Genomic DNA, 15,610 nt, shown 5'->3' with positions numbered 1-15,610 from the left:
AGAGACTATATGTAGAATATCTTTAGGGTAAAGACGCCACACGAAAACTACTAGAACTGATAAATGAATTCAGTATGGTAGCAGGATATGAAATTAACATACAAAAATTTGTTGCATTTCTTTACACTAACAATGAAATATCAGAAAGGGAATGTAAACAAACAATCCCCTTTAAAGTTGCATTAATACAAACAAAACAAAAACAAAAAACCCTTAGGAATAAACCTCACCAAGGAGATGAAAGACTTAAATGATAAGAACTACAAAACATTAATAAAGTAAATTCAAGATGATTCAAAGAATTGGAAAGATATGCCATGCTCTTGGATTGGAAGAATTAATATTGTTAAAATGGCCATACTATCCAAAGCAATCTACAGATTTAATTCAATCCCTATCAAACTACCCATGACATTTTCACAAAACTAGATCAAATAATCCTAAAATCTATATGGAATCATAAAACACCAAGACTTGCCAAAGCAATCTTAAGGAAAAAGAGATGAGCAGGAGGCATCACCCTCCCAGACTTCAGACACTACTACAAAGCTACAGTAATCAAAATAGTGTGATATGGACACAAAAAGACATATGGATCAATGCAACAGAACAGAGACCTCAGAAATAAACTCACACACTTACAGTCAATTCTTCAATGAAGGAGGCAAGAATATACAATGGGGAAAAGTGGTGGTGGGAAAGCTGGACAGCCACATGCAAATCAAAGAAGTTAGAACACACCCTCACACCATACACAAAAATAAACTCAAAATGGCTTAAGAACTTATGTAAGACATGACACCAAAAAAACTCCTAGAAGAGAACATAGGCAAAGCATTTTCTTACATAAACCCATAAATTATACTGATGCTTTTTTTAGGTCAGTCTCCCAAGGCAATAGGAATAAAAGCAAAAATAAACAAATGGGACCTAATCAAACTTATCAGCTTTTGTAAAGCAAATGAAACCATAAACCAAACAAAAAGACATCCTACACTCTGGGAGAAAATATTTGCAAATGATGTTACTAATAAGGGCTTAATTTCTAAAATATACAAACAGCTCATACAACTCAGTGCAAAAAAACAGACAGCCCTGGCATTTCCCTGGTGGTCCAGTGGTTAGGATTGGTGCTTTCACTGCCATGGCCCAGTTTCAATCCCTGCTCAGGGAACGAACATCCTGCAAGTCACATAGTGTAGCTAAATAAATAAATAAAAACCAACCCAATTGAAAAATGGGCCTAACACCTAATAGACATTTCTCCGAGGAAGACATACAGATGGCCAAGAGGCACATGAAAAGATGCTCATATTCTAATTATTATTAGAGAAATGCAAATCAAAGCTACAATGAGGTACCACCTCACACCAGTCAGAATGGCCATCATTAAAAAGTCTATAAATAACAAATGTTGGCGATGGTGTGGAGAAAAGGGAACTTTTCTCCACTGTTGGTGGGAATATCAATTGGTGCAGCCACTATGGAAAACAGTATGGAGGTTCCTCAAAAAACTAAAAATAGAGCTGCCATATGATCCAGCAATCCCACTCCAGAACAAAACTCTAATTCAAAAAGATACATGCACCCCAATGTTTATAGCAGGACTATGTTCAATAGTCAAGACATGGAAATAACCTAAATATCCCCAGATAGATGTGTGGATAAGGAAGATGTGGTGTATTTACACTATGAAATATTACTCAGCCATAATAAAGAATGGAATAATGCCATTTGCAGCAACATGGATGGACTCTGAGATTAACATACTAAGCAAAGTAAATCAAAAAGTGAAAGACAAATACCATATATCACTTATGATGAAATCTAAAATACAAAACAAATGAACCTATATACAAAACAGAAACAGACTCACAGATGTAGAGAACAGACTTGTGGTTGCCAATGGGGAGGGACAAATCGGGAGTTTGGGATTAGCAGATACAAACTATTTTATATAGAATGAATAAACAACAGGGCCGTACTCTATAGCACAGGGAACTGTATTCAATATCCTCATATAAGCCATAATGGAAATGAATATAAAAAAGAATACATATATATATAATTGAATCACTTTGCTGGACAGCAGAAATGAACACAACACTATAAATCAACTCTATTTCACTAGAATTAAAAAAAAAATTCTTTGTGTTTCTCCAAGAACAGCATAATCATACCCACCATTAATACTGCCTGGAGATGCATTTTCATATATACAAAGAGTTCTGCAATTTAAACCACTCGGTGAGTAGAAACTAAGTACTTAGTGCCCTGGTGACACTGCATCATTTGTTTCATATTGCAGAAAATGAAAGGATCTTCAAGCCAGTAATTACAATTGTCATTCGGCATTCAAGGGGGGGTGGCTGCAGGACACCCCAGTGGGTACCAGAATCCAAAGATGCTCCAGTCACACAGTCAGCCCTCTGTGGGTATGAAACCTGTAGACTCAAAGGGGTGACTGTACAAATAAGACCTGCACTTAAACTTAAATGGACTCAGTTTATGCTGTGTGATCTGAAAATGTTAATACATTTACAATTAAACAATACAAAAGGCTCTCTCATTCTCTGGTACCTCTGCCCCATTTTTCTGTGTTCAGGGTGGAACTTAAAATCCTTTTGCCAATTTGTCTGTGATGTCAAAGAGTATTTTACCTGTTCAGAGGACAGGAGTGCCTGGGACAGGGTTACAGCAGCCCTGAACTAGGGCTTGTCAGATGAGGGGTGTGTGTGTGTGTGGCAGGGGTAGGTAGCATTGACCTACTCAAGTGAAAAGAAAGTCAGCCTAGGAAGTTGAGCAGGTGAATGCAGCTCACTCCTGTTCAGATTCTTATCTGCAGGTTCCAGAGCCCAGACACCGACGTCAGCTCTTCCATTGCAAAATGTCTTCTCTTTAGTTTGACTAACCTTTGCTAACAATCATCTACCTCTCCAGCACTGTGAGAACACTTTAGTTTAAAGAGGTTTTCGAAAATCAGACTTGCAAGTAACTTTTATCCACTGGGTAGAATTAAATTGTGATTTGATGGGTTTGGGGGAACACTGCCTGGAACCCTGGTACAACCCTGATTTCACTTATGGGAACCCCTGGGGCCTGCAAGTAGCATCCTCCCTGCTAATGACCAGCCCCTTCTGTGGGCCCAGAACCCCTGGACGCCAGCCGGCCCCCACCCCTTCCCCTCCTCACTCCATCCTGGCCCCTCAGCAGAGGTCGAGCACGTGGGTGCCGCACCGCTTTGCCCAGATGGTCAGGGGAGGAGAGGGGGAGGGACTTTGAATTCCCTTTTTGGCTCCTCCCAGCTGAAGTCTATGTCTGGGCCCACAGGCAGCTGGGCCTGGGTCCTTTCGCGACTGCAAGGACTCATCAGCAGTCCCACCTGTTTGTTTAATTTTATTTTATTATAGTAAGAGACCCTCTCACCAATACAGCACTGTTCTCTGTAGGCGCATATGGTACAGCAGAGTTTTAGAACTTCTGCATCCTGCAAAACTCAAACTTTCCACCTGTTTATTATCAACTTCCAATTTCCCCCTCTCACAGCCCCTGGCAACCACCATTCTAGGCTTTGCTTCCCTGAGTCTGGCTGTTCTAAATACCTCATAGAAGAGGAATCACACAGTTACCACCCGACCTGGGTTTTATTGGTCATCGGACTCTACACACTACTCACAGCAACTGTGGCATCTTTTCATTCATTCGGGGCTGTTCTCAAACTTTACGGAGCATCAGACTTCCCAAGGCTGCTGGAATTGGCAGACTCTTGGGTTTCTTCCTCAGAGACTCAGGTATGCCTCCCATGTGAGGCTGGTACCGATATTCAGGGGCCTCACTTTGACAAAACAAAGCTTAACAAGACTCAAGAAAACCCCAAGCAATGGAATCCTCCAGAGTAACCTGCCCACAGGAATGACCTTGTTTTCTCAATCACTAACTTAACCAAATGGGCAAAACCGGATTCCTCCTCAGGAAGGACTAGAAGGCAGAGGGGCCCACCTGTAGGGATGGGTTGAGGGACAGGACTGATCACTGAACCCAGTTCTGGATGCTACTAGTCTGTGGGTACATTTCCTGTAACTCATGTTGTGTCACAGAGTAGATGTGACCCTGTCTACCATGTCCACACACCTGATGGGCCCCAGGGGTGATTTATCTGACCACCCAGATCAGCTAACAGACCTCTCCAGCCTGCCTGGCCCTTCCATGCACTTCCCTCCAGCAGTTGTGCACCCTCTGCCTAAGAGCACGGCCTCCTGGGAGAGAGGACATCACTCTCCAACAAGGGAAAGCTCTGCAGTGCCAGCCCCTCAATGAGAGTCTCCTCAGGACTCTCCCTTAAACAGAAGCACATGGCCCCGGGGCCTGAACTGACCACTCAACAGTCCTGTCTTCAGCAGCTGCCCCACAGGAGGAGCCTGATGTGCTCAGAGAAGAAGGAGGCTCGGAGGGTGGAGCCTGGATTGTGGAGGAGATGTGGTTGGCGAGGGAGCCAAGGGCCAGGGGATGAAGGGCGGCATCTTCCTTGCTTCCCATCAGTAGGTCACTGTCCTCCGGCTGCCTCCTGCACTAGCCACAATCCACGGGTCTCTGAGGGACGTCCACCCTCTCATACCCCCAAGACTTCTACTGTTTGGTCGTGATACAGCTTCATCAGGGCCTTAACCTCTGATCATTGCTGTGTCCTCGTAAAGTGAAGAGGTCTGAAAGGCAGAAAATGTTACTGTTCCCTCATTTCTACTTTTTGAAGTGTTGAAACCTAAGCACTTTGGCCAGGCTTCTGTATTTAATTTGGGTGGTGCTGTGAGAACTGACTTATAATGAGAAATATATATTTAGTCTTCATCTGGATTCTGGCAGAAGGCTCCTAAAATCCTTAGAATTTCCTAAATGATAAGGTTGACAAAGGTGTCTTTTGCTATGTTATTGTGGTGACTTTTGCTTACACCTAAGGTTGGGGGATGTTTGCCAGGGAAACCAACCCCTTGATTAGAGGGTTGGAATTTTCAGTCTCACTCCCTGATCTCCAGGAGGAGGCAAGGAATGGGGGTTGAATCAATCACCAGGGGCTAATAATTTAAACAATCATGCCTATGTAATGAAACTTCCATAAAAACCACCCAAAATGGGGTTCACAGAGCTTCCAGGTTGGTGATCACATGGAGATGTGCGGAGAGTGGTGCACTCCGAAAGGGCATGGAAGCTCCACATCTTTTCCCCATACCTTGCCATCTCCTGCATCAGCTGTTCCTGATTTATATCCTTTTATAAAAAGCTGGTGATCTAGTAAGTAAATTGTTTCTATAGGTTTTGTGAGTTGTTCTAGCAAATTAATTGAACCCAAGGTGTAGTTTGTTGAAAAAGACTACAAAGCTACAGTAATCAAAACAGCATGGTTTGGCAGAAAAAGACATATAGCTCAATGAAACCGAATAGAGAGCCTAGAAATAAACCCACACATCTATGGTCAATTAATCTTTGACAAAGGAGGCAAGAATATATCAATACAATGGGGAAAAGAAAGTCTCTTCAGCAAGTGGTGTTGGGAAAGCTGGAAAGCTGTATGCAAATCAATGAAGTTTGAATACACCCTCACACCAAACACAAAAATAAACTCTATATGGCTTAAAGATTTAAATATAAGACATGACACTATCAAACTCCTAGAAGAGAACATTGGCCAAAGATTCTCTGACATAAATCGTACCAATGTTTTCTTAGGTCAGTCTTCCAAGGCAATAGAAACAAAAGCAAAAATCACCAAGTGGGACCTAATCAAACTTACAAGCTTTTGAACAGCAAAGGAAACCATAAACCAAAGGAAAAGACAACCTATAGACTGGGAGAAAATATCTGCAAATGATGCAAAAGATAAGGGCTTAATTTCCAAAATATATACAAACAGCACATACAACTCAATAACAAAAAAAACAACCAATCAAAAAATGGGCAGAAGACCTAAATAGACAATTCTCCAAAGAAGACATACAGATGGGCAATAGACACAGGAAAAGATGCTCAGCATCACTAATTATTAGAGAAATGCAAATCAAAACTACGAGTTATCACCGTACATGGGTCAGAATGAATATCATTAAAAAGTCTACAAATAACAAATACTGGAGAGGGTGTGGAGGAAAGGGAACCCTCCTACACCTTGGTGGGAATGCAAATTGGTGCAGCCACTATGGAAAACAGTATGGAGGATCCTCAAAAAACCAAAAATAAAGTTGCCATATGATCAAGCAATCCCACCCCTGGGCATATAACTGGAGAAAAACATGGTTCAAAAGGATACACACACCCCAATATTCATAACAGCACTATTTACAATAGCCAAACCATGGAAACAAACTACATGTCCATCAATAGATGCATGAAAAAAGAAGTGGTATATTTACACAATGGAATACTACCAACCATAAAAAAGAATGAAATAATGCCATCTGCAGCAACATGGATGGACCTAGCGATTATTATACTGAGTGAAGTAAGTCAGAACGAGAAAGAAAAAGACCATATGATATCACTTATGATGGAATCTAAAATAGGAAACAAATGAACTTATCTATGAAACAGAAACAGACTCAAGGACATAGAGAACAGATCTGTGGTTGCCAAGGGGCAGGGCAATGGGGAGGTAAGGATTAGGAGTTTGGGATTAGCAGATACAAACTATTTTGTTACAGGATGGATAAACAACAAGTTCCAACTATACAGCAGGGGAACTATACTCAATATCCATCGATAAACCACAATCAAAAAATATGAAAAATGAATATATATGTATAACGATCACTTTGCTCTAAGCAGAAATTAACACAACATTGTAAATCAACTATACTTCAATAAAATTAAAATAAAACAAAAACCAAATTGTTTATTTTTCTCCAAGGACAGCATAATCATACCCACACATTAATACTATCTGGAGATGCATTTTCGTAATATAAAGAGTTCTAAAATTTAAACTGCTCGTTGAGTAGAAAGCAAGTGCTGAGGTGACACTGCATCATTTGTTTAGTATTGCAGAGAATGAAAGGATCTGCAAGCCAGTTACAGCTACATTACAATTGTCCCTTGGTATCCAAGGGGAATTGGCTCCAGGACCCGCACCCCCACCCCCTGCCCACCGCCAAGGGTACCAATATCTGAGGATGCTCAAGTCACATGGTCAGCCCTGTGTGTCTGTGGGCGTGGAACCTGTACATATATAGGGCTGACTACACAAGCAAAATCTGCACTTAAACTTAGCTGGACTAAATTTATGCTTTGTGATCTTGAAAATGTTAACAAATTTAAAATTTGTTACCGTTTGTTAAATTCGTTAAATAATTAAAAAACCCAAGGAGTTGGTCATTGGAACCTCCAATCTGTTACCAGTAGGTCAGAAGCACAGGTTACAATCTGGACTTGTGATTGACATCTGAGATTGAGCGGAGGGGGCACAGAGTGGGGAAGAGTCTTGGAGGACTGAGCCCTTCCCCTGTGGAATCTAAGGCTCTCTTTGGGTAGATAGTGTCAGAATTGAGCTGAACTGTAGGCCATCCAGCTGGTGTCAGAGAATTCCTTATTGGTGTGGAAAGCCTCCCTCACACCTTGGAACTGGTGATCAGAATTTCAGCTACACACGGTGGCCACTAGCTCATAGAGAGCCTTGTGCAAACTGAGGAAAAGGTGTCCCTTCAGGCAGATGCACTTTGGCACACAGTTTGGCACAGAGACTGGTGCCCAGGGAGATTTGGAAATTACAGCCTTTCCTAGCCCAGGTAGACACAGCCCCATGCCAGAATGTACCATGGGATCGGTCACCTTTTACCTCTTCAATGAGTGCTCTGTGCAGCGATGCCCCTGTGTCACCCTCCATGTGACGTTCACCCCCCAGATCTTTGCCCGATCTCTATCTTAGCAGTGGGTGGTCTGATGCCATGAGGAACCATCCATCTGCCCTGGCACAGGGTGTCAGGGTCAAGGACAGACCCAGCACTGCTAGCACTTAAGCCCCTCCCTATCTCCCATTTTATTTCTAATCCTCCAAGTTACACAGTAATATAACCTATAAATTCTCCAGGTGATCTCAATACACAATTCTCCTCCACCATCCCCTCACTTACAACTGCAGAGCAGAAATACTCACCCCTGGTGCACCTTAGAATCATTTTTTGGAGTTAAAAAAAGAATACCAATCCCCAGGCCCCATCCAAGGCCAATGAAATCAGAATTTCTGGGATAAGGCCAGACATTGGTATTTTCAAAAGTTTCCCAGATGTCTTAACAGAATACCATGGACTGGGTGGCCTAGAGGCAACAGAAATTTCTTTCTTAAGTTCTGGAGGCTGGGAAGTCCAAGATCAAGATGCCAGCAGATTGAGTGTCTCGTGGGGGCCCACTTCCTGGTCTTCACATGGTGGAAGGGACAAGGGAGCTCCCTGGGGTCTCTTCTATAAAGGCACTAATCCCACTCATGAGGACTCCACCCTCATGACCTAACTACCTCTCAAAGGTGCTATCCTCAGATACCATCACACTTGGGATTAGGGTTTCAACATACGAATTCTGGGGGGGACACAAATATTCAGTCTATAGCATCAGGTGATTCTAACATGTAGCCAGAGTTGAGAATGCTGTCCTATGTTTAGTCTCCCTTGGTCCCCACATTTAGCCAAACATAACTGTCATCTAGTCCCTTGTTACTACAGCTCTGAAAATATTTCCTTCTAAATACAAACAAATATTCTAGTCCAGTGACAGGGAAATGAAGCCGCCTTTAGAGACATACCACATGGGTTTCCCCCGGTGGGTAGACATTCAATGGAGACATCCTCTTCGGAAGAGGCACTAAGGGGGGTCTCTCTCTGATATATGGTTCCTTGTGGATTTTTCTCTGTAGTATCAGGGACAGAAAAATGGCCAACAAGATCAGGCCCAGCAATGCCATTAACACTATGAACCATAACTCGCTGTAGAACTCCGTGGTTTTGCTTCCTGATCCCTTCTTTTCTCCAGGAGTTGTCAGCACCAGGCCTGCAAAACCCAAAGATGGAAAAGGGAAGCGTTACTTCAGAAGGCAATTTTATGATTTCTTGCTCTGTTGTTTAATAAATCAGAAAGGCATGTATAGCACTTGTGTTCAGGGTGGGGAAATGGTGCAGTGGGTTGGTGGGTTGTAAGAAGCTTACAGCCCTCGGGAGACTTCCTGATACCTCTCAGGTTGGAAATTGCAGCTGCCTTGGCACATTCCCAGGAAATAGAGTTGGAGCAGGGATGAGGGGATATTTAAGAGGGTTACCAAAGTAACCTTGGGGAACACCTGCTTCACAGCTGTGTGCCGGGGAGCAAAGCCTTTTTTGGGTTCATGTGAGGGGGTGGAGCCCAGACTAATATTGCTACAGGGACCCTATCATATACACAGTCAATGCTGTGTGCATCCAGGGTCCCCTCACTTCATGCAACAGCCCTGTTCCTGTGAAGTTTCGTGCAAGCTGGATTTTGAGACATCAGATAACATTTTCCATTGGGATGTTAACAGCCTGTGCTCACTAACACATGGTCTTTATACTTCTTGTACTCTGGCCTCTTTGTTAAGTAGCAAAAGCTCTGCAAGTCATCACTCAAATGTCCTGGGAGAGTTTCCTAGGGGTGGAAATCCTTTAGCAACAGGACCACTTACCTTTTTTTTTTTTAATTAATTAATTAATTAATTTTATTGGCTGTGTTGGGTCTTTTTTTTTTTTGCTGTGTGCGGGCTTTCGTTGGTTGTGGTGAGTGCGGGCTACTCTTCGTTGTGGTACGCGGGCTCCTCATTGCCGTGGCTTCTCTTGTTGTGGAGCATGGGCTCTAGGCGCGTGGGCTTCAGTAGTTGCAGCACATGAGCTCAATAGTTGTGGCTCACGGGCTTAGTTGCTCTGCACCACGTGGGATCTTCCTGGAGCAGGGATCAAACCTGTGTCCCCTGCATTGGCAGGTGGATTCTTAACCACTGTGCCACCTAGGAAGCCCAGGGCCACTTACCTTTAATTTCTATTTGGTTGAGAGTTCAGTCGATGTGATTCTCTGCACATGAGGCTTATAGACATAGCTCACATTTAATGAGTATTTACCCTGTGCCAGGCCCTGTACTAAGGGCTTTCCAGGTATGAAGGATCGAAGGCTAGGGAGTAGCAGGATTGTCAATTCTGTGGATGTCGGAAAGCTGGAATGAGCCAGGCAGATGTGGGCAGGCTTACAGGATCACTGCAGAACAGCATTAAGCTGTGGAATTGTACAGTCGGCCCGGCAATCTGAGTGGGAGAAGGTCTCAGAGATCACCTGAGCCTAGCCCCTTGCTAACATCAGCTCAGAAGCCTCTGGATCCACTCAGCTGCCATGCAGGCTGGCATGCAGCGGAGGGGCAGGGAGCTGCTCTTCTAAATCCAATGCTCATGGCCAAGAAGAAGAAGGACAGACAGACACAGCTGCAAATGGCTGCCCTGAGGATAGCCTTCTCCTTTTTCATCACGTCAAGGACTGGATTGACCAGCTTGGCTTTCACACCCACATTCTCAGGGGAAAGATTAAAAGTGAAACATTCAGCAATAGGGTGAGGATATTTCAGGGAGCGAGAGAAGGTGACTAAAATTAAAATTTGAACTCCATGAGAGGAGGGATACATTTTGCTAACCCTAACTCTATTTCTGATAGCTCTGTCCTTAAAAAACTCCCTTTGCCTCTCTGGGCCTCTGCTTCCTCAACTCTAAAATAAAGGGTTGGCATCAAAATTCTGATCAAGCTCCAGCAGATCTGAATTCCCCTAATTAGTAACCACTGTGTGGTGTTTAATTAAAAACAAAAACAAAAACAACCCAACACAAATTTTGGTTATGCACTAGAAGAGTTTCCTCTGTGTGGGGCACAGGGCTATAACTCCAGAAATGGATCTGACGGGCCCAGTGGACCTCTTGCTCAGGAGGACACAAGGGAATGTAGAGCAGCCTGCCCCCCAGAATCCTCGAAAGGGAAATAGCCCTCCAACTCATTCAGAAATGAGGTCTGCATGACTTTCCTGCCTGAAGGCTGCCTTCAGGCAAGGAAACAGAAACATTTTTAAAGTTATATCATAAAAATTAAAAGGGACTATTGATATTAGTTAGACAATACATCTTGGAATTTTCCACAACGGTCACATGGTCCTTGGTCTTCCTTCTCTCAGCAATGAAACTTCGATTTGTATTCATGAACCAATACGAGATTTCTCTTCTGACAAGAAGAGCTTGAAATCAGGATAGGATGGTGTCTCTTTATGCCTTTTTTTCTTTGCAAAGTACCCTTTCATTTTAAGGGACCCCACTTACCAAGTGGGAAGTTCACGGTCAAGGTAGGGAATTCCCATGGTTGGACTTTGACTCCAAAGAAAAACCCAACCCAGAGCTGGAATCAGAGTAAATCTCTCCCTGTTAATTGCCTGTCTCCAGGGAAGGCATACTTCCCATTGACTGAGGAGACTGGACTGGTGAGATTTAGAAGGTGGATCAAACTAAGTCATGTGATTTTACTCATTGCATAGTTCAGCCCCCTGTATCAGAATCATTAGGCAGAACTTGTTTAAAGAGCAGATTCCTGGGCCCTTCTGATTCAGAATCTCTGCCAGGGGCCTGGAAACTATATAATAAATAAGAACACAGAGATGATTCTTATCCACACTTAAATTTGAGAGCCATTGCTAAAGAAAAATCACAGGGCCAGGAGTCAACAGAAAAACCACGTTCAAGTTCTCATCTTAGCAATGAGCTTGGGGTGGGGGCATCCTTGTGTAACTTCTGACGTCCCTCATCTGTCCATCTGTCCACTTGTGGAAACATTGGGGTTCCTAAAAGAAGACCAAATGAGGTCTGCTCTATCCCACAGCTGCTATTAAGTGAGATGAGATACACTATGTATTAGGTGTTGTAAGAAATTTTACATGGCATCCAGACATGTAAAGTCTGGAAACATAGAATAATACTTTATTATTTTTATAGATTGAAGTTATCTTTGATAATAATATGTATGTACACCTATGTTTCAGAATTTAAGTTTGTATTTAAAACAAACAAACAAACCAAACTAAATAAGCATACAAATTTGATATGACATTACTTACTGGAATTTAAAGTAGGGTAGCAGTCCTAATTCTGCTTTAATGGAAAAGATTGGGCATTTCTCTAACTTGCCTTCTGAAATTTTAAATTATTGCATATGTTAGATTCAAAGATTATGAGTAGAACTCAATTTAAAAGGTGCTCTGTAAAAACTGCAATTTCACCACTTCAGCTAAACTACTTGATATTAACAGTCACTCATAATCTTTTACAGAGGATACAAGACAGAAATTTCCTGAATTCATCATTTTAGGCTCTGAATCTGGAATATTATTGTTATGATCAACACAAATTGGCATGAGTATTTTCTCTTTCCTCTGATTTCCTCTACAAATTCACTTTTTTTTTGGTAAACAAATTCATATAGCTCTTTATTGACAGAATTTGTGGCTAGGAGAGAACTTTAGTCATATCTCTCTGCATCTACAATTCAATGACTTGGCATTTTAAGAGTATACCCTAACTCCTTGCCTAGTGTAAGTTTCATGAGGACAAAAAAAAAAAAATCTTACAACACAATTTCTCCCATATAGTCTATGCTGTATGTTTGTATACAAACTTGTATATATAAACAAACACAAGTATGTATAAACACACAGGCATGTTTCTTTAGGAAAATGAGCAGATGCTACACTACATATGATTTGAGTTAAATGTTTACCAAATCCAGTGCTGGTATCATATTGGATCAAAGGCGTCTTAACACTTCCTTCATCTGTAGTGCAGATGACCTGGAAAAAGAAAGCTAGACAAAAGGTAAATGACTCAGTTACTCAACATCTACAAACAGTGGGCACAGTTTCAGAAAAGCAATGTATTATAGCATGAAAAAGTATGAAAACAGGATTCCACAGCAAGTTATAAGGTTTTACCTAATATGCAAACTTATTTCTAACTTAAAAACTATAAAGAAAAACAGCTATCATTAGTATAATTATAGCATATATATCAGTAACAGAACTAAAGAAGTTTAGAGATTATAGCAAAGGAAAAGAATTATCAGAGAAGTAAAGAATAATACAAAGAGTATATCTTGTTCTGCAAATGATCTGAACCTGTTCTTTTAAAACTGAAAGGTGTTCCTTTCACTAGGTGACCCAGAGTTTTACTAAGCAGGAGAGCTCAAAAGGGATCTTGGAAATCAAATGGTCTAAATACCTCTTACAATAGCCAGGACCCTGAGGGAAGCGAGTCTTACAAGCTTACACTGATGGTTAGAGGCCTGTCCAGGGATAGAACCCTAATCTCCCAACTGTCAGGCCATCTCCCCATCACAACAAGCTGCCTAGGTGACCAAGAACTGTGACCATGAAAATGTATAGCTGAATTGTTGTAAAAATGTTATTGATAAGTTTCAAATGCTATAAACGCAATGCTGGAGCTCATTGTTTACCTGCACCTTTTAGCCAAAATAAATAGTACATATTTTCAAGGAAGCTAAAAAAGAACAACAACAAAAAACAACCACTAACAAATTCATTGTATAAATCCAGATGGCTCAAAAGGGCATCACATCTATTGGTCCTGTGGCCACATTGATCACTAGAAAATACTCAGTACCTTGGAAAGGTTTTGCTCATTTCAATTTAGAAACGACAAACAGAAGAAGGACATGTCATTAAATAGGGAGAAAATATTCAGTTTTAGAGGAAAAGTGTTGTTATTCCAAGAACACATACCGAGGATGGTTAAGGAAAGTCCTTACTCAGGGTCCTTACGATTTGGAGATGGTCATGGCCTGACTGCACTCTGTTTGGAGGCTGTGGATGCATCAGGACAACCTCCAAAGTCCCTAAAATTGTATTATTTCGTGATACTCTGTGCTTTTGGGTTCTCTTTCTCTAGGGCACACAACCTGCCCTCTGGTCTTGGTCCTGGGGACCCTCACGTCAGCAGAGGCAGTGCTCAGAGGACCGCATCAGAAGGGTCATCAGGAAAACCTGAGTGACACCGAGCAGTCGCTCTCCCACGAGAAGTGGCCACTTAACCTTGGACATGTTAATGATGAACATCTGCGGTCACCTTTCGGCTCGAGCATCTCGGAAAGGTGGGACACCCAGCCCCTTACGCACTGAGAAATGGGGGCGGGAAACTCACTTCTGTCTGCAGTCCTCGGGATGTAGAGGGTGGTGTCGAGGCCACTGTACACGCGCCGCCCTCCGTCTGTCAAGACAAACTCCTTCAGCCTCCCATTCAGCAGGAAGGAGCCACTCCAGTCCACACACACCACAGACAGATTGCTGTCCACTGAGAACGGGGCGCGGTACTGGGGCACTGTTGGCAGAAGGATGTAAGTTCAAAAATCAGTTGGGAGGAGATTCTAAGTTCTAAAAATAGGTGGGAGGAGATTTTAAGTTCTAAAAATAAGTGGGAGGTTAAGTTCTAAAAATAGGTGGGAGAAGTTTCTAAGTTCTAAAAATAGTGTGTGTGTGCGCTTTTGATTTTAAAATATGAGCACACATTCTTTTTCCCTTAACTGCTTAAAGGAAAAACCTGGCATTGCGGGTGAAAAGAAAACCAGGGGAACATATGTGAAATGCTTTTTCAGCACTGCTGCACCTGCTTTCCAAAAAAAAATCAATAGAGAGTGGTGTTTTATGAAATACAGCTATTAACATACAATGGTCCTGTTCATCAGCATAGCCCTGGAGCTCATATTTTGCTGCATTTTCCTTCTTTTAACAGGTAAAGTATCTTTAACACTATTAACTACAGTGGATAGCTATTTTTCATATCAAATCAATATTTATTGCTACAAAGCCCCAAGGACTAGATGAAGTTAATATATTTTTTTTCTCCAAACCAAACTGCTTAGATGGTGAATTATGTTCTTTTGGCACCCATTTATTTTTAAAGCTTTTTCTCGAGCCGTTAGTTTGTTTTCTAAGATAGTTAAAAAGCCTTGCAAATGGCAATTCGAGTATAATAATTCATTGCCCTGACTAATCAATCAATAGCACAGTACATTAGTATATAATCAGGCTCAGGTCTCCTAAGTATTATATCAGATAGAGAAGCGACTTTGTGTGCATTTAACAGGAATGCTCCCTTTTCATTTTTCAGCTCCTTTCTAAAATAAAGGAAGAAAAATCCTTAACTGAGGCTCATCTTTTAAATGAATAATTTTTGAGGAACAAATGAAGGGATATCATATCACCTTGCCAAGTTAGAAGAGATTTATTTCCTGAGATCTCATTTTCTCCAAAATAATCAATACATTTGTAACAGCATTAAGATCCAGCTATATACGAAATTGGCTTTTAAGAAAAGAAAAAGTGAGTGGCAGAAATAAATTGGGTATCCTTTTTTTCTTTACAAATTAAATCCATCTGTTGCAGATGAGAGGAAATTTAACAAAATAAGGAATACTTATGCTTTGTGATCATAAGATTCAACCATGAAGACAAATTTGATTCTCATCTTTTAAAATAAGAGATCTTCATAAAGCCATGGGAAATTTTTTCTGCAAATACTGCAACAAGAGCTATCAAGCC

At 41.6% G+C, this 15,610-nt stretch overlaps 1 protein-coding gene across 1 annotated transcript in view; it reads right to left on the bottom strand.

Annotated features, from left to right (window-relative positions):
* The window catches only part of USH2A (usherin), a 758,076-nt gene that overhangs the window by 17,622 nt on the left and 724,844 nt on the right, over positions 1-15,610 (bottom strand). Inside the window, exons 68-70 of the mRNA XM_057727708.1 lie at positions 14,214-14,390; positions 12,778-12,861; positions 8,780-9,024 (exon numbers count right to left, since the gene is read on the bottom strand). Of these exons, the coding sequence (XP_057583691.1) occupies positions 8,780-9,024; positions 12,778-12,861; positions 14,214-14,390 (506 nt within the window). The remainder of the gene's footprint in view (positions 1-8,779; positions 9,025-12,777; positions 12,862-14,213; positions 14,391-15,610) is intronic.

This window comes from Hippopotamus amphibius, chromosome 3 (genome assembly GCF_030028045.1).
Source record: "Hippopotamus amphibius kiboko isolate mHipAmp2 chromosome 3, mHipAmp2.hap2, whole genome shotgun sequence".
Classification (NCBI taxonomy): Eukaryota; Metazoa; Chordata; class Mammalia; order Artiodactyla; family Hippopotamidae; genus Hippopotamus; species Hippopotamus amphibius.
Note: the sequence above shows the minus strand (reverse complement) of the source record. Positions and strands in the feature narration are given on the sequence as shown.